The sequence below is a fragment of the Xiphophorus maculatus genome, chromosome 14 (genome assembly GCF_002775205.1).
Source record: "Xiphophorus maculatus strain JP 163 A chromosome 14, X_maculatus-5.0-male, whole genome shotgun sequence".
NCBI classification, from domain to species: Eukaryota; Metazoa; Chordata; class Actinopteri; order Cyprinodontiformes; family Poeciliidae; genus Xiphophorus; species Xiphophorus maculatus.
The window spans coordinates 8,819,355-8,845,546 of NC_036456.1; the positions used below are offsets into that span (position 1 = coordinate 8,819,355).

The 26,192-nt window shown below is 35.4% G+C and overlaps 1 protein-coding gene across 1 annotated transcript in view; it reads right to left on the bottom strand.

Moving 5' to 3' along the window:
* The window catches only part of LOC102234831, a 28,284-nt gene extending 7,206 nt beyond the window's left edge, over positions 1 to 21,078 (bottom strand). Inside the window, exons 1-23 of the mRNA XM_023346672.1 lie at positions 21,057 to 21,078; positions 19,826 to 20,101; positions 19,286 to 19,561; positions 18,914 to 19,186; positions 18,357 to 18,612; positions 18,180 to 18,268; positions 17,933 to 17,983; positions 17,673 to 17,741; positions 14,635 to 14,817; positions 14,274 to 14,546; positions 13,859 to 14,134; positions 12,720 to 12,989; positions 11,793 to 12,068; positions 9,851 to 10,120; positions 9,460 to 9,735; positions 8,967 to 9,242; positions 8,510 to 8,626; positions 8,362 to 8,377; positions 8,187 to 8,275; positions 7,600 to 7,650; positions 7,484 to 7,513; positions 7,324 to 7,388; positions 6,004 to 6,100 (exon numbers count right to left, since the gene is read on the bottom strand). Of these exons, the coding sequence (XP_023202440.1) occupies positions 6,004 to 6,100; positions 7,324 to 7,388; positions 7,484 to 7,513; positions 7,600 to 7,650; positions 8,187 to 8,275; positions 8,362 to 8,377; positions 8,510 to 8,626; positions 8,967 to 9,242; positions 9,460 to 9,735; positions 9,851 to 10,120; positions 11,793 to 12,068; positions 12,720 to 12,989; positions 13,859 to 14,134; positions 14,274 to 14,546; positions 14,635 to 14,817; positions 17,673 to 17,741; positions 17,933 to 17,983; positions 18,180 to 18,268; positions 18,357 to 18,612; positions 18,914 to 19,186; positions 19,286 to 19,561; positions 19,826 to 20,101; positions 21,057 to 21,078 (3,877 nt within the window). The remainder of the gene's footprint in view (positions 1 to 6,003; positions 6,101 to 7,323; positions 7,389 to 7,483; positions 7,514 to 7,599; positions 7,651 to 8,186; positions 8,276 to 8,361; positions 8,378 to 8,509; positions 8,627 to 8,966; positions 9,243 to 9,459; positions 9,736 to 9,850; positions 10,121 to 11,792; positions 12,069 to 12,719; positions 12,990 to 13,858; positions 14,135 to 14,273; positions 14,547 to 14,634; positions 14,818 to 17,672; positions 17,742 to 17,932; positions 17,984 to 18,179; positions 18,269 to 18,356; positions 18,613 to 18,913; positions 19,187 to 19,285; positions 19,562 to 19,825; positions 20,102 to 21,056) is intronic.
* Between the last annotated feature and the right edge of the window lie 5,114 nt (positions 21,079 to 26,192).

The following is a 26,192-nucleotide window of genomic DNA, read 5'->3' on the forward strand; positions in this document are numbered from 1 at the left end:
ATTGAGATATATAGAAATGATCAGGGAAAATATGAATTTAATTCGGAAATTAATTGACAGCATAAAACAGCAGCAGCTGCGTGATTGTTGTTGGAGCTTTTTAAATGCTGCTTGGTTGTTTATGGTTTTTAATAATAGTTATTAATAACTAACTAGTTAGACAACACAGCTTAACTAACTGTGTTAGTTACTAACACATAGTTCATAACATAACACAAATATGTTTCACCTATACCAATATGAAAAAATGATCCACTCAGGAAAACATTACAAGCATCAATGGCTGCAGATCAGTGTTATGACATCATTATGGGCTAACACAACAAAATAGCCGCTAGCAACAATTTCTGATTCCTTTTGTGGGTTGTGTGTGTGTGTGTCTGTTTCTGTTTGTATACGAGCATGCAGGCAGCTAAAAGAGATATAGAAAAACAGAGAATTATTTATTCCCAACAAGTTTCATAAAGTAGACAGTGTTAGTGTGGATGGAGAGCGGCCATTGGTTTGTTTATCAAACATAAACATAAAATCAGAGAAAAAAAAAAGGATTTTGTAGATTTGGTTTCGGACACTTTTCAAGAAGGAACTCACAGGTTGTTTTAATGGTAACGTCTTGGCTTACAAGGCTGATGATAGCAGGATTTCCTCTCTCTCCTGCACACCTGTAGATTCCTCCTTGTGTCACAGTGATTTCTCTGTTTTCTTCATTATTTGTTGTGATTTCAGCTTCAGGAGTGTCTGAGGTCCGTCTGAACCATCTATACTTCCATCCAGCAGAGGGCTCCACTGAGCAGCTCAGTGTCACACTGCCCCCTACTGGTATGGTTGATGAACCTGCTGTCAATGTGGCCGTGGGTCTGTCTGCTGTTAATAGAAACAAAAATAAGTACATCTTACAACAAAAGACATGAAATAATGTATTTTTCTAAGTCTTAAAGTAAATATATGTTCATAGTATAATATGACTGGTTATATTTATTTACTCAGAAAATATAATAAAATATCAATCAATGTTATTTTTACATCATTAAGTTAACGAGGTAATTAAAACAACAAGTTTGTTTTTGTCCACAGAAAAATCCAGTGGTTGGTTCTCAAGTTAAACATTTTTTAATTAGTTTTGTTATGTTTTATGATTTGTGACTGACTTCATTTTGCATAAAAAAACTCACAAAGGCAGTAATACTGCCAGTAAGATGATCAGATTATTCTTGTGTATACAAACAAATAAATAAATAAATAAAATATCTGAAATGAAGTAGAGTAAAAATATGGATATACTTTGCAAGGTTTGCCATTGGTTAAGGTTAAAATGTGATTTAAAATACTTCAGGTTTACCTAAAACAGTGACAATATTACTGCATTTTGTTTGATCTGAGCTCTTCCTACAACCACAGCACTGATATTCACCACTATGAAGTAATAACGTGCTGCTTTTATGTGGTATGTAGGACAGATGTGATTTATTATTAATGTTCAGCTTGTATTCCCAGTCAGAATCTTCTCCTTCATTCATGTCACATCTAAAGGTAACAAACTCTCCAGAATAAAAAGTCGACCAGTTGGGCTCAAAAGTCAGCACAGCATCTAAAGCAGAACCAACATTTAGTTCATTTCTTTTCTAGTTAACAATCACTGACAAAACACAAAAAGAGTGAAAATACAAAAACACAGTAAGATGTGAAATACAGGAGTAAAGATGAGCAGGGCCATGCAGAAACTTTTGGAGGGCCCCAAGGCCCCAAAGTTAAAAAGGGGCACATTGAACAAGATCTTAAAACATCCTACAACAACATAGCAACAGTAAATATTAATCAACATTAAATATTAACCAAAAATCTAATATTTATTTGATCATACTGTTTGTAGAATCAAACTGGGTTAATTGGGATCTATTTTGTGTTTGTTTAAAAAATCACAATGAAGTCAAACTTTGTTAGCAAATTAGAACATAATTAAAAGCTGGTTTAAAACTCTTGGGCAATAAAATAGATCATAAATACCAGGTTATATTTAAAATTATATTAGTATTTTGATCAAATTGAGATATATAGAAATGATCAGGGAAAATATGAATTTAATTCAGAAATTAATTGACAGCATAAAACAGCAGCAGCTGCGTGATTGTTGTTGGAGCTTTTTAAATGCTGCTTGGTTGTTTATGGTTTTTAATAATAGTTATTAATAACTAACTAGTTAGACAACACAGCTTAACTAACTGTGTTAGTTACTAACACATAGTTCATAACATAACAAAAATATGTTTCACCTATACCAATATGAAAAAATGATCCAGTCAGGAAAAAATTACAAGCATCAATGGCTGCAGATCAGTGTTATGCCATCATTATGGGCTAACACAGCAAAATGGCTGCTAGCAACAATTTCTGATTCCTTTTGTGGGTCTCTATCAGCTACGCCCTAAACAGAGCCTAGTGTGTCACTTCCTTTGACCTTAGCTCTGCGCGTCTGTGCACTATGTGTGTGTGTGAGGGTGTGTGTGTGTGAGTGTGTGTGTGTATGTGTATACAAGCATGCAGGCAGCTAAAAGAGATAAAGGAAAACAAACAAGTTTCATAAATTAGACAGTGTTTGTGTGGATGGAGGGCGGCCACACACAGTTTATCAGTCTCAGTCTGTGGACTTTCCTGCTCTCTGTATTAAAACTGACGGCTTACTTAGATGGACTAAATCGGCCACATATTCCTATTAAAACAAATTCTATTTAAAGATCAAGCAAACCTAAATTTCCAGATATTATATCTGAAATCCTCATTATCTGAATCTATATTAGATGCATGAAATCATATGAATTTAATTGGAATATTCTAGATGGATATTTTAGAAAATCTATATTATATGTCTTTTAATTGTGCTTCATTAATAAAGTTTTCAATTTTGTCACTTATAACATCTTTATCTAAATATCTAGACTATACTGCCAGAGAGTCCTATCTGCTCCTGGTAGAGCAGCAGAAAGCAGAGATTCTGTTCAGTTTGCTGCAGACCAACTCAAAACAAATCACAACGTGTTAAAGAAAACTAGTCATCTCTGTTTCTACACTGACACATGTAGTCTTCACTGCTGGAATCAGAAACTCAGACAGTCCAGTCTTTACTGTCTGTCCTGTGTATTATTGACCCAGATCTCCTCCAGTCACACGTCCACTCAGTGGTTTCTCCTCCTGGACCTCACATGTCAGAGTGATCGAATCACCACTGAACATCTGAGGCCAGTTTGGTTACAACAAGTTACAACAACCTTGTTGGAAACTGTTTATCAAATGTGAGCAGAAACATAAAATCAGAGAAAGAGAAAAAAAAGGATTTAATTTCAGACACTTTTCAAGAAGGAACTCACAGGCCGTTTCAATGGTAACGTCATGGCTTAGAAGGCTGATGATAGCAGGATTTTCTCTCACTCCATCACACCTGTAGATTCCTCCTTGTGTCACAGTGATTTCTCTGTTGTCTTCTTTATTTGTTCTGACTTGATCTTGACGTGTGTCTGAGGTCCGTCTGAACCATCTGTACTTCCATCCAGCAGAGGGCTCCACTGAGCAGCTCAGTGTCACACTGCCCCCTACTGGTATGGTTGTTGAACCTGCTGTCAATGTGGCCCTGGGTCTGTCTGCTGTTAATAGAAACAAAAATAAGTACATCTTACAACAAAAGACATGAAATAATGTCTTTTTCTAGTCTGAAAGTAAATATATGTTCATAGTATAATATGACTGGATATATTTATTTACTCAGAAAATATAATAAAACATCAATCAATGTTATTTTTACATCAGGCAAATAACTCTCCAGAATAAAAAGTCAACCAGTTGGGCTCAATAGTCAGCACAGCATCTAAAGCAGAACCAACATTTCTTTTCTAGTTAACAATCACTGACAAAACACAAAAAGAGTAAAAAGAAAAAAAAACACAGTAAGATGTGAAATACAGGAGTAAAGACGAGCAGGGCCGTGAAGAGACTTTTGGAGGCCCAAAGTTAAAAACGGACCCATTGAACAAGATCTTAAAACATCCTACAACAACATAGCAACAGTAAATATTAATCAACATTAAATATTAACCAAAAATCAAATATTTATTCGATTATACTGTCTTATTGTCATCATGTGGGGACAAAGCAAAACAAATGTAGTCCATGTTTCCCTGATAGGTATAATGTTGCTGTTTCAGCGTTATTATTTGACCGAGGGCAGCCAGACTCATTTATTTTACTAAATTGTTATTTTTAACTTAATGTTATTGTTAAGGAGCACAAGAAGGTCACCTGATGCAGTAAAAAAAAATATGTAAAAAAAAACGAAACTCAAAAAGAGGCACTTGCACTCACTCCCCCTCACCCCACACCTCCACATCGCCCCCTGTGCCAAGGTTTTTATTGAGAGAATAAATCTTTAAAATAAATATTAAAAATTAACGTTACCGTGAGTTTGTCCACAGCAGAACAGTGAGTTCAGAACTGAAATAAAGGTTGAAATCTTGTTAGTATTATAAATATTTAACAACATAAAATGAAGCAGCAGAATTTTGTCTCACACTCACATTTAGCACCAACTTAACAAATTTATTTTTTTGTTAAAATGCATATTATTCAGGATTTTTTTGTTTTGAATAAAACAACATAAATGGTTGCAGCTATCATTATCATAAATATTTTTTTCTGTCTGATGAGATTGAACTGCACTTCAGAAACTTGACACACTGACAACAAAATATTCTCAGATTTACATCATATTCAGCCAAATTCAGTCGACTTTTAAGTTAAAATAAAAGGTTGAATTGTGAGTTACAGGCCACGCCTTCTGGTTCACATTACAGTTTTCATTATACTTTATATTTCCACGTTTTTTACAATCGGCAGAGATAGATTTGCTAATCTCTGTCATCAGTGAATGTTCCTAATTTATTGGATTATTTATAATGGCTAGATTGTCAAATACTTACAGCATAAAGAAACAATGACAGCAGGATAAAAAAAGCACAAGACACATTTCTAAAGCTCCTGTTTTGAACAATAATAATATTTTCCTTGATTTGCACTATTGAAACACAGAAAGCGATTTACTTACACAATAATCCCAGCATAGGCTCCAAGGTTTTCCCCATCTTGGCTTCCATGCAGCTGTTCTGCTTAAGTCAAACGTTTCTTCAGTGAAGTGACAAGATGCAAACGCAGCGTCTGTAGATAAAGAGAAGAGCAAGAAGCAGAGTCTATTTTTCACCTCAGACTGAGATCACACTAACACTGACATCACTGTGAAGTTTGTTTCTGCTACGAACTGCTGGGACTTTTCCTGTCCATTGACGAGAAGTCGGACTAAAATAAGTCGAGTTCACAACAAGCTCAGTGTGATGTTGTGCACAAACTAACAAAACAGCATTTGAAAGGAAATTCCTGTTTTCAAATGCTAGGTGTTTTTGCAGTTATTCAAGTGAAAATTATGAAAAATGAAATGCAACAATAACGGATTCAAAAGTAGCATTGAGATGAGGTGGGAGCCTTTTTGTGTGAAAACAGCATTTGGTTTCGAGTGCGTGACAACCAACTGGTCGGCTATTTTTAAGAGTTTCTCTTTGTGTCTCAAAAGAAGTGAGAGAATGATCTCACCTGTCACATTAAAATAAGGCCTTAGGTGGGTGGAGCCAGATAACAGCAGAAAATTCACAATTGTATTATGTGAAGTAGTTCTAAGTTTAAAAAGGGCTAAAAAGCAGCTAAAAAAATGTTAGTTTGAAAAGCATAGCATTGAAAATATAGATGTTTTTTTAGTCTGGGAGTGGGAACATTACATTTTTACTGCTAAAATCAATCTTCAAAAATACAATATGATTATTTTTGTAATTGACAGGGCCCCGATTTTTATTTTTAATTCCTATGAACAAAAAATAAATAAATAAATTGTGGAGGGCCCCCTGTCGTTCAGGGGCCCTTGGAATTGTCATAACTTTCCTCCCCTATACTGCGGCCCTGGTGGTAGTAAACCGTCTGGCGTCTTGTCTCTGGGAATCCACTCCTCTAAGCACTGATCCTTGATGAGGGAAATGCATTTCACCTGGAAGCGGCAGCTACCTGTCACATCCTGAAGAGGAGGAAGAGGAGAGAGCAGACATCCACCGGTCTGTGGATTTGACAATATGTGACAGTCGTTGTCATATTTTACTTCATCGGTTACAAATATACAAATGGAAAAACAAGAAAGCTGATGTATAAAATTATCTCACTTCATGTTAGTTAGTAGTTTATAAGTGTTCAAAATTGCTCATAAGAACCGATCGACAGATTCCTGCACTAAAACTCACTAGTGTAATATTTAAAATGTTCTTTGCTACCACCTGGTGGACATTACCAGGAACTGCAACTGATTTACTGTTTAAAAGCCTCATTGTCATGTTACTGAGCTGCAAGACATTCATCCAGATTTAAAGGAGTAAAACAAACCAAAATGTAACTTATTTTTAAATAAAAAATAAATTATTTTTTATTTTAAAAAAATAATTTTTTTTATTTATTTATTCTTTTTCATTTTGTTTCATTTTGAGTCTTGAAGATATGCACTGATCTCCAACATCAAGTTGCTCTGGTGCTCCGAAACACCGAAGTTGTCATGGAGATTATTTTCAAAGTCTAACTACTCATACTTATTATAATTGCATGTCTAACAATTTTGAAATATTTAGCTTCCCTCTCTTCATGTTTTGGTTTCTGTTTAGTTTTGAGCTGCTACAAAACATTTTGAGCTTCACTAATATTCATAATGAAAGACTAAACAAAAATATTTAGTAATGTGTTTAAACCTAAGGGGCTGGGATTTTCCTTGTAAGTAATAATAAAGAAGACAGTAAAATACGGATTAACATTTCAAAATGCTCCAGAGGCTTTATTCTCATATTATTCACAAAAGGAACAATAAAAGCACCACAATATTCAAACTGTACAAATATTGTTTTTTTACTGCTTGCAGAGGAAAAGCGGAAAAGCTACAAATGCTGAGTAAGAATGATGACAGCAATTTTCTTATTTCATTTTATGAATCTTGGTAAGAAATGACTATTGCACCTGGATTAAATCAACTCATATTTGAGTTACTAGATTAGATTACAGTGCAGAATAAACCAGCACAGCATGCAGCCTACAAGGCAGATCACAGGACACTTTTTTCAAAAATACAGCAATGTGATTGTCAGTAAACTTTGTTAGAGAATGAAGACAGCTGGGATACGGTAGTAAATTCATAACAAAAATCAGAACTGTAAGTAGAACTTTTAAATGCAGTAGGAATATTTCCTCATATGACCTTCAGGCTGAGCTGTTATTTCCTGGTCTCACATTGACATAAGCAGAACTTTCCTCTGGATGATGAGGTCTCTCTGTTAAAATTATAACAAGAATATGGAAAAAGAAAATAATTAATATTTAGAAATATTCTCATTTTTTCTTCTTCAACTCTTTTTCACTTATTTACCTCTTCTCTTTGTGTATGTCACAGCTTCATCTGTAATGGAAATATTTCAGAATTTGACATTATATATCCTCTAATCACTTGGTTGTTCCAGCTCTGTAGTAAAATATATACATTACCATTTCCAGCGGCTCCACGCGGACGGATAATGTGATAGATAGAAGAGGTGCCTATGGTACATAACAAATGTAAAAAAAAATTAATTAATTCATAAAAAGTTCTGATTTCTGATTATTATTGTATGCAGTTATATAAAATTTCAAGATTTATTTAATTCTCTTTTATATTTTCCTTATTTAGCTGCATCTGAAGAGGAAAGCTGTCAGTTGCTGTTTACTGACAAACAATAACTTTAATTGCTGAGTTGAAACAATTGTTTCTTGAACTGTTTCAGTTCGTGAAGCAGTTCAGTTTGTTTCATGAATTGTTTTCATGAAAGCAACTCATGGTAATGATATAGCTGCATTTTGCTAAATTAAGAAACAGAGATATAATCATAGTGGATATTAATGCTGACGTAACGATGACGTTTAGCACCAACACATCCCAGGAGTTTAACCCTGTTGTTTCGCGTTTGTCAGACAGAATTAGCTCTATTGTGATATTTTCCTTTGTTATGAAGATGCATCACAGCAAAGAAATGACAAAACATTAATTATGAATAATTAAGTTAAGAAAATGCAGTTTTTTTTACTCTGTGACTAACCATGCAGCAGAGAGTTGTAATCATTTTCAGTCTTGTTCACTCCATGATTAGTGGTCGGCCTCTGGCTGCTGCTTTCAGACTGAAATGACCTAAAAATATGAAAGTGGATTAAATTCAGTAATGACAGAAATGATTAATAGTTCATGATTAAGATGAAATGCCAGATGTTACTAACCTGAGACAGGACAAATCTGGGAAAGATACAAAATACATAATTATTACAACTTATGTTCTGTATTTCAAAGCTAAAATACTAATAGCGTTTGATTAATTAACAACGTTAAGAACCAATTTGTTCCGGTATCAGAAGAAAAACATCTCACCCTTTGACAGTCGGTAACGCCACAACAAGAGGAGGAGAATGATGAGAATGATTCCAACAAATGGTCCAATAATAGACATCATAGGAAATGAAGAGCTGGTGGGACTGGACACAGTTACTGGAAATAAGAAACATAAAAAAAAAGCAAATTAGCTGCAGATTTTTACCAAGTCATTCTCTCTATTCCAGAAAAGTGTTACTTTAAATTTGAACACACCAGTGCAGTAAGTTATTACCTTGCTCCTTTCTAAATGCTTTAAATAATAAAGAAGATATTAAAATATCAACATTTCAAACGCTTGCTGCAAGTGGAAATTGTGAAAGGATTTGATCTATGAAAGTTTAAATCTATGTTCATTTGATGCTGATTGTGATACTCCATCACTAGTGACAACACAACAACATTAATTACTTCTTGATTTTTTTTTTGTATCAGAAACGAGTCACGTTAAGCTCACCATTCTTAGTGATGCTGATTCTGTCACTGTAGTCTGTGTAGTAAACTGGTCGTCCTCGTCCTCCTCTGCACCAGTACAGTCCCTCCTCTGAGACACTCATTTGTCCATTTGAAGGGAAAACAGCTTCTTCTCTGGTCAGAGGCTCTGAGGAGTCTCGCTCTTTGTACCAGAAATATTTCCAACCAGATGACGATGAGTCCACTATACAGGTCAGCGTCACTCTGCCTCCTGCTGGTATCTCTCTGCTATTACTATTCAACTGGGCCTTTGGTTTACCTGTTAGTGAGTTCACCATACAGAAAATGACAAAAGCATCATTCACTAAACATCAAACTTTGGTTAAAAGTTCTGAGACTTGCTGTTCCTGGTCTATTTGTCAGAAAACAATATCAATTGTATCTACAGAGAAATAACCTGTAGGGTTTTTTTTCTTTTATCCAACAGATATAGGAGAGCAATTTCCCACAGATTAGACAAAACATTGATGATTCACCTGATACAGACAGTCTGATGGTTTCACTCCACTGTGTTGAAGAATACCAGTCATCTCTGCTTCTACACTGACACATGTAGTTTTCTCTGCTGGACTCAGAGACAATGAAAGTCCAGTCTTTACTGTTTGTCCTGTATATAGCTGTCCAAGGTGTCCTCCAGTCACACGTCCACTGAGTGGTTTCTCCTCCCTGAACCTCACATGTCAGAGTGATCGACTCACCAATGAAGACAAGAGGCCGGTTTGGTCGTCGAGTCACAAAGACCTTGTTGGAAACTGTTTCCATATGGACAGTTGTCATTGAAACATGTAACGTTAACTGTTTTTGTACATGTGCAAGCAGTGTTCAAGAAAACCATTGTTACAATGTAAACAAAATGATTGAACTTACAAATTATCTGGATATTGACCTCATCGCTTGAATCACTGTTGAAATCTTGTTTTTCTCTAATTCCCATACATCTGTAGATTCCTCCTTGTGTCACAGTGATTTCTCTGTTCTCTTTATTATTTGTTCTGACTTGAACTTCAGGAGTGTCTGAGGTCCGTCTGAACCATTTGTATTTCCATCCAGCAGAGGGCTCCACTGAGCATCTCAGTGTCACACTGCCCCCTACTGGTATGGTTGTTGAACCTGCTGCCAGTTTGGCTCTGGGTTTATCTGGTGTTATTGAAAATATATATAGGTACATGTCACAATTTGTTTTTCAACTTATCAAAACAGTTTTTACTGTCATTTTATTATGAAATTAATTTTACATGTACAGTCTAAACCAGTGGTGCCCAAAGTTGGTCCTCATCCTGCATGTTTTCGTTCTCTCCCTGGTGGTAGTAACAACCTTTTCAGCAGGTCAATGTTCTTCTTAGGCCTCTAATGAGCCACCATTTGATCCAGGTGTGTTAAACCAGGGAGAGAACTAAAACATGCAGGATGCAGGTCCTGGAGGACCAACTTTGGGCACCACTGGCCTAAATGGTTGAAATATCATAAAACAATGTTATGTTTTTGTCACTCATTTCAGGAAGTGAAGGTGATATATTATATAGATTAGTTATATGTATAGAAAATATTTAGAGCATTTGTTTCTTATAATTTGTTTCTAATTTGTTTCTTATAATTTTGACAAATATGACTTATGGATAACAACAATCTAAACCCAAATGAAAAGATACTTCACTTTGTTCTGAGAAGAAGACTTTGTATCGCCAGTTCTTTTACTTCCTGTAGCCCAGGTGAGACGCTTCAGGTGTTGTTTCTGGTTCAGGAGTTTCTTGACAAAAGGACTTTAGACCTTTGTAGCCCACAGGCTTCATCTTCCTATAGTCATGCACTAAGTATTCAGTTCTCTGCTATAAGTTTGAACTTTTCAGAATTGATTTGGCTCTGATTAGAGTTAAATTGAGTTAAACAGTAAACTTGATTGTGCATCTCTATGGAGATTCATAACAGTTCCAGTGTTGCTTTTCCAAGTGTTGCTTCTAATTAATATGTAATAGTGCAAAATGACAAGCTACAGTAGTCTGACAGAAGGGAGGCTACAGTTTTGCACCATAAGCCCAACATGGTGAAGTGTCTCACCCAGAGACACAAATGAAGAGGGCGGGCAGACCAGGAATCAAACCAACGATCCATCAACTGCAGAGAGAACTAATACCTCCATCATCACCATTGTCCACTGAATAGCGTGCTATTTCTGGCTAAATTTATTTCTGTAAAATAATTTAATAAATTAATAAAATGTGCAGGATGTATTTTATCAAATATTTTATCTTAAATATTTTATGGTAAATTTATCTGTATGTCTGAGAAATATTTATAGTAAATATTTTAAGTAATTGTTGATTTTAATAAGTGTATATGTTAAAAAGGTTTATAGTAAAATAGTACATAATTACATTATATTTATTACACTCGGTTTGGAGAATTTTCAGTAACACTGGCTTACAGTGTTTAGTAGCTCAAAAAGAGTGTATTTCCTTTAACGCTTGAGAAGTAACAGTGTAATGAGTAAATTCTAAAAAACCTATTTCAACTCTGAATATTTACACCAACACTTCACATCATAGGGAGATATTTTACACTTGATGTTGTTGAATTAACTTTTGCAATGTTCACGTTCTCTGTCACTGCTTATTTGACATTTGGGTTTTTGTTGTGTATCTGCTTAAATGTTATTCTGAATTTATATTTTTAATCTGAAATGAAGCCTGATTGTTATTGAATATGACTGTATTGTTGGATCTGTGTAAGTTCAGGAGGTCTCCCTGCTCATTTGCTGTTTTGTTTACTTTTGCTTCAACCCGACTCTCAATAAACAATAAACATAGCTCACCTGATACAGACAGTCTGATGGTTTCACTCCACTGTGTTGTAGAATACCAGTCATCTCTGCTTCTACACTGACACATGTAGTCTCCACTGCTGGACCTAGAGACTCTGAAAGTCCAGTCTTTACTGTTTGTCCTGTGTATTATTGACCCATCTCTCCTCCATTCACACGTCCACCCAGTAGTTTCTCCTCCCTGGACCTCACATGTCAGAGTGATCGACTCACCACTGAACATCTGAGGCCGGTTTGGTTGTTGAGTCACAACAACCTTGTTGGAAACTGTTTACATCAGACATGAAAAGAAACATTAATAAAAACAACATTTAATGTTTTAACACAAATGTAAGCATCCATCCAACACCTATCACCTAGAAGTGCTCTCACACATTGAAATTAGGTGATAGTTAAGAGTAATTTAACCAATGTCAAGTCAAGTTTAATTGAATAGCATATTTCAGAAACAAGGAAGTTCAAAGTGATTTACACAAACATCATTCAGTAAACAGCAACAAACATTAAATTTCATCAGATGTCATCATCAAAAATATGCATCAATTATATTGATCAATGTTCCACTTATTTTGAGTAAAAGGCAACTTTATACAGGTGGGTTTTTAGCCTTGATTTAAATCTTTGCAGTTTTCCAGAAGTTTGTTAAAGATTATTGGAGCGTAGAAACTGAATGTTATTTCTCTAACCTAACAGTCAAGTTTTTGGACTGTGAGAGGAAACCAGAGTACCTGGAAAGATGCACACATGGACGTAGCAACATGTAAACTCTACATGCAAAGGTCTCAGGCTGGGATTCAAATCCACAACCTGATTGTGTCAAGTGCTAACAACGGCCCCACCAAGCATCATAAACCAAACAGTGTTTAAGCTATTGAGCAATGCTAAAGCTCAATGAGATAATAAGATAATGAAACTTACAGCTTATCCGGATAGTGACGTCATCACTTGGTTCAGTGTAGAATTCAGGATTTCCTCTCACTCCATAACACCTGTAGATTCCTCCTTGTGTCACAGTGATTTCTCTGTTTTCTTCATTATTTGTTCTGAGTTCAACAAAAGAAGTGTCTGAGATCCGTCTTAACCATCTGTATTTCCATCCAGCAGAGGGCTCCACTGAGCAGCTCAGTGTCACACTGCCCCCTCCTGGTATGGTTGTTGAACTTGCTGTCAGTTTGGCTCTGGGTTTGTCTGTAGATGATAGAAAGGAAAATGGGTAAACTTTATAATCAACCATTGTTGTTAAATTATGTTTCTATCAGACTAAGTTTATATGTACAAAACCGCTAACAGAGTAAAAGCTGAGAATTTTCTTGTGCAGCTCTTCAACCATTGGGTCAAGATGAGCAACTGCCTGGGCTTTTTGTGAGACTTTGTTAAAAGCTATTTAAAAAAGCAAGAAAAAGATATTTTGGTAAAGGCAGTTCACAACCCAAAACATAATGTGACTTAACTTTGGCAAAGTAAATGATGTAATTATGAAGAGTTAGTGACTAAAAATGTCACTATTTGACAAAAAAGAAAATTCTAAAAACCTCAAAAAGTACAGAAAAAAAGCAGTTTTTGGGAGGGTGAGATGGAAACACATGTGACTGTTTTATGTAGATAGAGAGTAGGTGTCAGACATGACACAGAGCTGAAACTACATGTTTTTTCCATTCGTAGATAGTTAAAATCCCCTAAGCAACTTCTCATGAATATTTCAGATGGATAAGATAGAGAAAATCTACATCTGATTGCTTTTATCTTTCTTTTAAACAAGCTTTTTGTTTTTATTTTTCTCAGTCTAATGACATCTTTATAGTAGGCTACACTGTATAATATATAAAGTCCCTTTCATTTGTTTATTAATACATCTGTATTCAGCAACAGTCTAAACTCTCCTGGAGCCCCCTGCTGGTAGGGCAGCAGTAAGCAGTGGTTTAGATTTGCTTCAGACCAACTCAGAGCATAAAAAAATAGCTCTCATGATACAGTGCAGGAGGTTCCCTGCTCATCTGTTGTTTAGCTTACTTTTGCTTCAACCCAACTCTCAAAAAACAACAAAAAACATAACTCACCTGATACAAACAGTGTGATGGTTTCACTCCACTTCGTTGACGAATACCAGTCATCTCTTCTCCTACAACGACACATGTAGTCTAAACTACTGGAGTCAGGGAGTCTGAAAGTCCAGTCTTTACCATATACTCTTTGAGTGGCCAACCCAGATCTCCTCCATTCACACGTCCACTCAGTGGTTTCTCCTCCCTGGACCTCACATGTCAGAGTGATCGACTCACCACTGAACATCTGAGGCCAGTTTGGTTGTCGAGTCACAAAAACCTTGTTGGAAACTGTTTACATCAGATATGAACCGTAGGAAAACAAACAGAACCATTAAAAAAATACAACATTAACTGTTTCAGTACAAAGGCAAACAATGTTCAAGAAAAATATGCAATTCTACAGTGTCAATAAAATGATTAAACTTACAGCTTATCTGGACGGTGACCTCGTCACTTGATTCACTGTAGGATTCTGGTTTTCCTCTCTCTCCTTCACACCTGTAGATTCCTCCTTGTGTCACAGTGATAACGCTGTTTTCATTATTATTTGTTCTGACTTGATCTTCACGTGTGTCTGGGGTCTGTCTGAACCATCTGTACTTCCATCCAGCAGAGGGCTCCACTGAGCAGCTCAGTGTCACACTGCCCCCTACTGGTATGGTTGTTGAACCTGCTGTCAATGTGGCCGTGGGTCTGTCTGCTGTGAATAGAAACAAAATAGGTACATAAACAGTATATGATGAAGAAAAAAGTGGAGGTACATTATTAAAATAAAGATTAAAAACTACCTTGAGTTTGTCCATAGCAGAGAAATGTGCTGAGCACTGAAATAAAGGTTGAAATCTTATTAACATTATAAACATTAAACACTACAGAAGTTAAGATAAAATAAAAGTCTGTCCCATCCACAAATTCACCATCGACTCTGTTGTTCTGTTTAACAAATGCATCCATTTCCTTTGAAGACAACATTCAGGATTATTTTTGTTTTGTCAGTAAAAGTCACAGTTAGTTAATTTTGTGAATTATGAGACTAAACTGCACTTCGAATACTTGACACCCTGACTCTGACGTTTTCAGCCTTTCAACACAAAATTCACAATAAATGTAGTTTCCAATTCAAGTTTGCACCGTTTGTAATAATCAGCACCTTTTGGATCATATTGCCGTGTTGCTGCGATGATCAAATCAGTGGACGATCAAATATTTAAAGGAGAAAGGAAACTATGACAACAGGAAAGAAGCGCAATAGAAAGCTTGCTTTTGTAATTAAATATTAATCTCAATTTGCTTGAAATATTTTCCTCCATTTTCACCATCCAAACACAGAAAGTAATTACTTACACAAGAAGCCCAGCACAGAAACCGAGATGCTCTCCATCCTCGCTTCACGCCGGTTTTACCACTTTGGTCAATTTGATATTTTTTTTATTAGGGGACAAATTACTACTGCTTTAAATAAACAGATCACCTCAGACTTAACGCCTCAGACTGAGGTCATTAGGTCTTAATTTACTAACACTGACATCACTGTGTGCTTTGTTTCTGCTACAAACCGCCGGGACTTTTCCTGTCCACTGACGAGAAGGTCGGGTTAAAATAAGACAAACGTTTCACGCATCAGTGGCAACAAGTGAATAAATAAAAGTGGACAAACAAAACACAGATGTTAAATGTAAGCAGGTATTCTCTTCTTTTAGACTTTGGAGAAATTCAGTTCTATAAAGCTTACATAAGCCTTTAAAGTCTCTTTTTTTTTTGTATCTTCTGCTCGTTTATTTGAAATCCGACCTGAGGATGAATTTCTCACTCCAGGAACGACTGGAAGCAAAAACATCAATGATTTTCCACTTTTTTCCAACAGATTCAATTGTAACATTTAGATAAAGTTGAATTAGTTGTTTCGAGCAAAAACAGCATGTGGTTTCTAGAGCATGGGAAACCAACTGAGGAACTATTTTTATAATTACCTTTAGTCTCTAAAATACAAGTGACACAATGATCTCACCTGTCACATAAGACCACAGGTGGAAACAGAGGCAGATAAGAGATCAGTGACACTGGGAAAGATGTGAAGTAGTTCTGCATTTAGAAAGGTGCAAAAAGCTAAAAAAAAAAAAAGATTCGCATGAGAACCACTTGTGCTCTTTAGATTCAGCGCTTACGGTCCAACGAAAGCACCAGGGTCAGTGTGACCTTCTATGGAAGTGCAAAAAAAGGCAAAAAATGTTACAGAAATTCTGAAAAACCAGGTGCAGTTATGGAAAAAAAAAGTAAAGACACAAATCAACTTTGAACATATATGTACAGAGAGCAGATATCATAAGAAAACAGGTAGATAAACTTCATGGCAAATTAATAAAATATCTTAATGTGAGAATGATCAATGTTTCCCCAAAACCTTTAAACCAACAAAGATGGTAATGAATAACATAAAACAACAAACAGTTTGAGCTGCAGCAAACAGGAAGACTTAATTGTCTAAACATGGGGCCTTCCTGTTTCTAACAGACCTGGAATACCAACATTAACCACTAGATGATACTAACAGGTCAAAGAATACAAACAAATTTTAACCTATGAAAGAACATTTTTAGTCTAAACAATATTTCTTTGTTTCCTCTCTTTTAAACTTGTCTTGTCTGGCAGTGTGTGGAGTATAATGGGGGGGAAAAGCCCCACATTTGGGGCAACTGTGTCTCTAGTGTGAAGTGCATTTCTCTGGAGTTTGTAAACTCTTCTGGTCTAAAAACATGTTAGATTAAAACTGAAGATCCAAACTTATCTGTGGTACAAATGTGTTTCGGTGTTATGGACTGAAACACATTTCACTAGTTTGGAGTCTGCAGGTTTTCTGGTTGATGGGTTTCTGGGAAATGCTCCAGAGGCCTCATTCTCATATTTTAACATTCATTGCCACCAAAGCAGCAATCAAAGCACAACCTGAACACCATCAGTGTCTATGAATATTTATTAATGTTTTACACATTTGTACATTATGTACATTATGAACGTTTCATTGAGGCACCAATAGTCAAACTGTGCGACAATATATTCATTAAAAACATAGCAAAAGTGTGAAAGCGTCAAATGCTGCTCTATGGGTAACAATGGTGTTTGTAATGTTGATCTTTTGTTTTTATCTCACTGGAATCTTCCAAACTTTAAATTCATGGATTTTTTAACTCATCTATAACATATGAGCTATATCAACATTAAAACATCTTTTGCATCTTAAATCTGGGGAAATACAATAATCAACACAACAAATAATGAAAATATGAAAACACATCAGATGAGTCAAAGACTTGCAGAACGAAGCAGCAGCCTGCAGGGCGGCAGTGTTGTCCACAGCTTCTCCTGATATGAGAATAAAAACTGGAGCATCTGTTGCAGCTGGACTCCAATTTCCTGCAAACACAGATCATATATGTCACAAGGCATCCTAATACTTTATGTAACTCATTCAAAAAAATGTGTATTGGAAACAGCTGCTGATTAAAACTAATGAAAAGTGTGATTTAAATATCCAAAAGAAACCTAGTGGGTAATAGACTTGAACTGGGAGTTTAAGTCAGAAACCAGAGTCACGTGAAACTGAAATAATAAAAAGACAAAAAAAACAGAATAGTTACCATTGTCAGAATGAGAAAGTGTTTTTAGAGAACAAAGACAAACGGCATACAGTCATCACTTCATGACACAATATTAGAACTTTAAATACAATATATAAATGTGGATGTTTATGATTAACATCCACTTAATCATATGCGAATAATTAAAAACATAAGTGATAATAATCAAGGCAGGTATTTATCTGACCTTCATGCTGAGCTGTAATTTTCTGGTCTCACATTAATGTAAACAGAACCTTCTTCTGGATCAGGAAGTCTCTCTGTTGAAATTGCCAAGAACACAGAAAACATAAACTAGTGTTTCAAAATCTCCTGAGAATTTTACTATTAACCACCTCATATGTTTAAATTGTTTGACATCGCTCTGAGTATTTGACAGCTGAGGATTGATCTGATTCACATGTAATCAGTCACCTTTAATAACTTGGTTGTTTTAGTACAAATACGTTACCATTTCCAGTGGCTCCACGGTTATGGATTGTCTCATACACAGACGTGGTGCCTACAGTAAATATAAAAAAAGTCAAAGAAATAACCAGATCTGGTTAAAGTTATATAAAATTAAATATATATATTGTCCGTTTTCATGCTATGCTCTTTCTGCAGTTATGGTGGTGATAATTAGCTTGATTTTCACATTGACATTTAGCTCATCTTTAAACTTACAAGGTAATACAGATGTTTTTACTGTGACTAACCATGCAGCAGAGAACTGTAATCACTTTCAGTCTGGTTCACTCCATGATTAGTGGTCGGCCTCTGGCTGCTGCTTTCAGACTGAAATAACCTAAAAATAATAAAGTGGATAAAATTTAACATTGAAAGAAAGAAAAGTTTGAGACCGAGATGAGAGAGTGTAGATATTTCATACTCACCTGATGCTGCACAAATTTGGGGAAGATGACAAAACCATTTGGATCATTGACAACAGAATTACATTGATTAACTCTATTTCAAAACATGCATGTACAGAAGAAGTTAAGAAGCAATAAGATGAGAGGAAAAAGTTCTCACCCATGGACCTTTTGTAACTCCGCCACAAGAGCAGGAGGATGATGGGAATGACTCCACTAACTGGTCCAACGATCAACATCACATGGATTGAAAAGCTGACAGGATTGGATACAGTTACTAGAAAAAAACAAGACATTATGACAACATTCACTGTTTACAGAAACACATGACTTCATAATCATCCTCAGTATTTGTCTTGTTCCTCTCAAAGGTTGTACAAGAAGATGCATAATAACAAAAATACAATAAACAAATTAACTTTTAAGTCAACAGGATTAACATGGACTTGTTACATTGTGATTTTGTTCATTAAAAAAACATATTAGACATTTTTTGAAAACTATTTAAACTAATACAATGAAACAGACAGTATTACTTTTGACCCTTTGTATTAGAAACAAAGCCTAGTTAGACTCACCATTATTACTGACTGTGATTGGATTACTGTAGTCTGTGTAGTAAACTGGTTCTCCTCTTCCTCCTCTGCACCAGTAGAGGCTTTTCTCTGAGACACTCTTCAGTTCATTTGGAGAGAAAACAGGTTCTTGTGTCATCAGAGGTTCAGCAGATTTCTCATCTCTGAACCAGTAATATTTCCAGCCAATTGATGATGGAGTCACTGAGCAGGTCAGAGTTACTCTGCCTGGTATCTCCAGACTGTTAACACTCAACTGGACCTTTGGTTTACCTGCTATTAAAGAAAAATAAATAGCAAACATGAGAGAGTTCTGAGACCAAATGCACTACTGACAACAAATAAATCTCAAAATACACAACAAACATAACTTACCTGATACAGACAGTCTGATGGTTTCACTCCACTGTGTTGAAGAATACCAGTCATCTCTTCTTCTACACTGACATGTGTAATCCCCTCTGCTGGACTCAGAGACAATGAAAGTCCAGTCTTTACTGTATATTCTGTGTATTATTGACCCAGATCTCTTCCATTCACACGTCCACTCAGTGGTTTCTCCTCCCTGGACCTCACATGTCAGAGTGATCGACTCACCACTGAACATCTGAGGCCAGTTTGGTTGTCGAGTCACAAAAACCTTGTTGGAAACTGTTTACATCAGATATGGAGAGAAACAAGAAGTCATGTGAGAAAACTTAATTGAGTTTCCAAGAAAAAAACAAATCAAATGTCTTTGACAGATTAGCATGTGTAAGAATTGTATAGTATCTATTAACATTTAAGAAAATACTTATTCATTTTCTGATTTTGGCCACTTTTGAACAAGATTTTCAAAATGCTGTTTGAGATTAAATTAGTTTCTTTGTTTTTCATTTTAGAGGTAGAAAAACAACCCCAACAAACATAACTTACCTGATACAGACAGTTTGATAGCTTCACTCCACTGTGTTGAAGAATACCAGTCATCTCTGCTTCTACACTGACACATGTAGTTTCCACTGCTGGACTCAGAGACAATGAAAGTCCAGTCTTTACTGTATATTCTGTGTATTATTGACCCAGATTTCCTCCATTCACACGTCCACTCAGTGGTTTCTCCTCCCTGGACCTCACATGTCAGAGTGATCGACTCACCACTGAAGACATCAGGGCCGTTTGGCTGGCAGGACACTAAAACCTTGTTGGATACTGTTTACAGAATAATAATATTAGTTTGTTTGAAAAAAAAACATAAAATCACATGAGAAGCATTGCTTAAGTAGATTAAGTTGACTTAATTTCTTACAGTTTTGCAACTGTTTTCAAGAAAAAAACTCAAGTTTTCTCAAGTGTGACTTCGTGGCTGGGTTGGCTGTAGAACTGAGGATTTCCTCTCTGTCCCTCACACCAGTAGATTCCTCCTTGTTTCACAGTAATATCTCTGTTTTCTTCATTACCTGTGCTGATCTCTTCATGGGTGCCTGAAATCCGTCTCAACCACCTGTATTTCTTCTTCTTCTTCTTCTTTAGATTTTAACGGCAGCTTGCATCCAATTATGTTGCACTACTGCCCTCTATTGACTCCTACCACCTACTCCTCAAAGACTCTTAAAAATCCCAGTGTTTTTTAAAAAACGAAAAATCTTCTTTTTCCCCTCAATACTATTCAGCTGATCGATCACCTTGTCAAATTTCAATTCCCTACTAACACCTAGTTCTGTTTTTAATAATCTTCTTTGACTTGCGTATTTCCTACATTTAATCAAAACATGTTCCACTGTTTCTACTTCATCACACCATCTACATAAACCAGCAAGGTGTTTCCCCATCTTAAAAAGAGTTCCGTTTAGGAAACTATGCCCAGTTCGTATTCTATTTATAATTATCTCTTCCCTCCTGTTTAATCCTCTGATCCTTTCTACATCGACTGTTTTTTGTATTCTAAATAAATGTCTTCCTTTTATTTCATTTACCCACCTATCTTCCCATATCTTCTTGCTTTCTTTCCAAATTATACTTTTGCCTTCAGATTTAGATAACTTTATTTGCATATCAATATCATCTTTTTTAATTGTCTCCTTCGCCAGCCTGTCCGCTCTTTCATTCCCCATAATACCTACATGAGCAGGAGTCCAGAATAATACAACATTTTTATTTTGTTCACATATCCTATGATGAACCGCCATAATCTCATATAAAATATTTTGATGATTTTTTGTACGTCCCTTTCCGATACTCGTCAACGCAGATAGAGAATCACTACAAACTATTATTTTATTCCTATCAGTTTCCTCCACCCATTCTAAAGCTACTAAAATAGCACCTAGTTCTACTGCGAATACACTCAAATAATCAGATGTTCTTTTTGAAATACTAATCTTTAATTCAGGAATCACTATGGCTATACTGGTTGCTTCACTTTTAGGGTCTTTCGACCCATCCGTATAAATTTGCAAATATTCATTATATTTATTCTGCATTTGATTATAAAATTCTTGGCAAGTATCTAATGTGTTCCTTTTCCTAATATTTGTTAGTGTTCTGTCTACATTAATATATTTCCAAGTCCATGTCGGTCTCAAAGGCCACAATACAGTTGGACTAAATTCCTTATAATATACATTAAAAAGTTTCGCTCTATCATCCCCAACCCACCCAAAGCTATCCATTTGTTTCTTTCCTCTTTCCCAACACTCTCCTAATAATTTCTTAACCGGGTGATCTGCATTATGTCCCTTTAAACTTATCCAATAATTTACCATTAGCTGCTCACCTGTATTTCCATCCAACGGAGCTCTCTATCAAGCATCTCAGTGTCACACTGCCCCCTACTGGTATGGATGTTGGACCTGCTGTCAGTGTAGCTCTGGGTTTTTCCGCTGTTATGAAAATCAACAAATCAAAAAATAGTCAATTTTAGTTTTTTAAAATGTCTTCTAACAATTTACAACATATCTCTGTCAAGCTAATTGTATATGTACAAAGCAATAGGTGGCGAAATGTATTGATTTAACTCCCCTTATGAAAATTAATACAAAGAAATATATTCTTCAGTCCCCACGAAATAATACAATTAAACAAAAACAGCAACTGCATTTTTTATCTGAGCTCTCACAGTAAACATTTGTAAATTTTTTACAGATTTCTTCTCCTTGTAAATTAATCCATTGTTACATTTAAACTAACAAAACAATAATTGATGGTCATTTATGCTTCTGTTTATGTACACTGTGTTTGCTGTGATTGTTTTGTAATATCTGTATTTTAATTCTGAAAGAAAAAAATGCTTGGATACATTTTTCTTCTTTGTTTATGCACCGCTTCACTGACACCACCAGGTGGCGGAAAATCCAACATTGTCAATTGATTTTATCTCTCCAGCTAGAAAAAAAAATTGAAGTGTGGTCTGCACATGTTTTCATTTTGTAATTTTAAAAAAATTTATAACCACCAATAATATGTAAAAATTCCTTTAACTTTACCTAAAACAATCAAAGAGATAGTTTCGCTCTTTTTACAGACTCCTCTCCTGCGAGCAAAGCACTGGAATTCAGTTATCTTCACATCTTCTAATGTGTAGCTTTTCTGTGAGTCGTAGGGAAACTTTTCTAGACTCCTCCTGGTAACTTGGTATTCCCAATTAGTCTCTTTTCCTCCATTCACGTAACATCTGAAGATAATAGACTTTCCCAAATAAAACGTGGACCAGTTGGGCTCAGTTGTCAGCACAACATCTACAACACAAACATTTAACAGGTGTAAATGTCAACTTTTACACCTGTTACACAACTTTTAACGCTGTGAGAACTTAGGGGAGGCTGAGTGTGACATGAAAAAATGTGAACAATAAAGAATACTGACTTACCTTGAGCTTGTCCACCCCAACAGAGTATATTCAGGACTAGAAAGAAATTAAAATTTTGCGAACATTAAAGAGAAAAACAAGTTGTCTATTATGGAGAAGATCTCTCTTTTTTGTTCATCAGCATGACATCAGATGGTTAAGCTATTTTGTTTTCTGCCTGATGAGATCATGTTGCACTTCTGCATTTTCCTGAGAAACTTCACATCTTGATTATGAGTCAGAAAACGTCTTATAATATCCTGCACAGCTTCTGGAAATTCACTCCCACCTCTATTTAAAAATATATTTATTCCAAGTAATAAAATGCACCCTTCGCTTCATGTCACATTTTTTTATTACTTTTGTTTGTTTGTTGATTAAATATTTGCAGCCATGTTGACAATGCTACATCTAAAGATCTATGAAACATTCATGAGTTTGACTGATGGTTTTCCAAATCATTTGTCTGTTCTTAACATTTTGTTAAATTGCAGTTTGTTGTGAAAATACAGCACATTAAGAAATAAACACTTTATGCTAAAAAGACAACTAGAATAGTAGCATAAGGGAAATTGTTGATGTGGAGGAGAAGATTTCTGTGGACTGAAATCCAACATCCAGTTTCTCCCATTTATTTTTCCCATCAAAACAAAAAAAGTGATCTACTTACACAACAAGTCCAGTTTTGAAATTCAGACCAAACAATGTTGTTCTGCTTTATTCTGAGTTTTCAGAAGAGGCAAGTTGTAACGTCTGTAGAGACAAAGAACAGAGGGAGTCAGGATATATGTTTCATAACAATATGAAATTTTGTCTGATTTGATTTTAAACTCCCACCTCAAGCCACAGCTGCTTCCTGTCCAGTGATGTGAAGGCGTGGTTAAAGAAAGATGGAGCGCTTGGTTTCAGTTCCCAAGTTTTATGTATTAGATATTAATATATCTAATACATATAAATGAACATATATAAACATATAAATATCTAATACATATCTAATAAATATAAACTGAGGTAATAACAATTTAAACTAACAACAGACAGCAGGCCACACAGTCATTTCTTTAAGAAGAAGATGAGACTAAAACAAAGCAGATCTCATGTTTTATCAGGTTGTTGACAGCTGTCAGTCAGATAGATAGAAAACTGGTTTACTGAGGAACTTAGGATTGAATTAATCACAGCTTGTCTGGTAAACAAGCTACTGATGAATAACTGTGTCTGGTTTTTCCCAAACATGGTGCTGTGTACTACGATAAAACATGTGTACTATGAGCTCATCTAACCAAAGGACTCTATACCAGAAGCTACACAGTTCACCTTGACTCAAGCTAAGTTGTGCCACCAGAGAAAAGCTACTTTTTGACTGACAGCCAATATAGAATGTAATAATTCATGAATATTGTGTGATAGGGAGGTCTAAGGGTTGAAATGCATGTAGTTATTTTGCAGGACAAAAACTGGGATTAAATGGGTTAAAGTGGATGAACATGTGGAGAAAAACAAAAGATGATCCATTGACTGTCCTTCTTACGTTTTAATAGAGAAACCTTGACATCTGCTGGAGGAGCAGAGAAATTACACCAATTAGGTAGGAACCCCACAAAGATGCATATCTATTCAAAAACAGAAGAAACATCTGTTTAAGAACATCTGTTTCTCTGTGGCGCCAGTGTATAAATTATTCTCATCTTCTGTGGCAGGATATGTTTTTGTGTCTCATCTACTCAATAGTAAATACCTGAAACATCCAAGTTGAAATTATGACATTTATTATTTGTGAATTTTTTGTTTTGTTTTTGTACCACAGTGTGGGAAAGTTAATGATGTTTAAAATAAACGTACAGAAGAAATAAAATCCAACTGTATTTGGGTAATAAATGGAATCTGGATTATTTTGCATTTCAATATGAAGTTTATTGTAAAAAGAATTGTAAAAAGAACTTTGATTACATTTAAAAAAAAATGATATCCTAACTTCTGACTGCACACTCAGCTGCAAAGTAGAAGTTGAGAAGCAACTTCTACTTTGAGAAGCAATGAATGTAACTGCAGTCGTTGTCATATTTAGTTTTTAGTGGGCAGACGACTCACTTTAATTTGACAACCACATAGTATATTTGATACATAACAGGTTATTTTCAACAAATACGTGTTTAAAAAGCTACAATAAACGAAATACAAAGACAAATCAACAGCATTACTTGTGTCAAAAAGGCAAAAGTGATATTAAAAAAAAAACAGATGAGAATTTTATACTTACAAGTTAACAATTGAAAAGTATAAGAGAATATTTGATTTAGTAAAGACTATTTTGCTCAGCTCAAAAATTAATTTAGTATGCAAGGTACCATCACTCATGTAAAATGGAACCTGATTATATAAAAGTTAGTTTAGGAAGCTAAAGCAAAAGAAGAAATAAAACTGATGCAGAATATAAAACAGCAAAGGACCAAATTCAAAATATTAGCATCACCCTGGATCTCCAGATCAATTATATTAAAATATGTACATTACTGCCTGTCTGGATTTTACAAAGCATTTCTGTTCACACTACTGAGTGGGTCTGATTTTTCTTTTACCTACTTCAGTTTCAGACAATATTTCTGTGTTCAGCTAGTACAGGGTTTATGAAGACTTGTAACCAGAATACATAAGAATGTTATGAGCGTAATCCATATCATAAATCCTATAATAAATCAAAACATCCTGCAGCCTACATGGCAGAGTCGACGTGCAGAGCTGCTCCTGACCTGATGCCAGAATAAACCGTTTTATTTGTGGCTGCAGGACTTCCTGTCAACGAGACGATGATGATGCACATTAGTTATGATAATACACAACAACAACAACAATAACGCTACAACAATATGTCTTTACCTTTTTTCTTTCTATTGGCTCTAGCCTGGTGGTTGATCTCAGCATATGTTGGAGTGACTTCTACAACAGAAAACATTGAAATCATCAATCAGACAAACTAAAAATCTTCAGCTCTGTGTCTGATCTATCGTTTTCTACTGGTGATGATATGCAGATGCTAATCATGGCATAGCATGATTTTAAATCCATGTTGACCTGAGGACATTTTTCAGAACCAAGCCTGACAGCTCCCTGTTCTTACTGTCAAAGAAACAGCGCCATCCTCTGGTTCTCAAGGCCTTTATGATGAGATTATCTCATGATAAACAAAATAAAAATCAAAAACCTAAAACCAGTGTCAGCTATTTGCTTACGTTGTACATTGTTTGTGTTTAGAAATAACTATTTAACTCAAAGTATTTCAGTTCATTCTGAGTTTATCTGCAGCTGAAACTCATCTGGATTATTTATCAGTCGCTGATCCTCGTTAAATAACACAGTTGTTGCACTTTTAGCTGATTATAAAGTGAGAATCTAAAACAAAGAAACCAATTATAAATCCCCTATTTACATAAACTAGAAGAAATAAATGCAATTTAC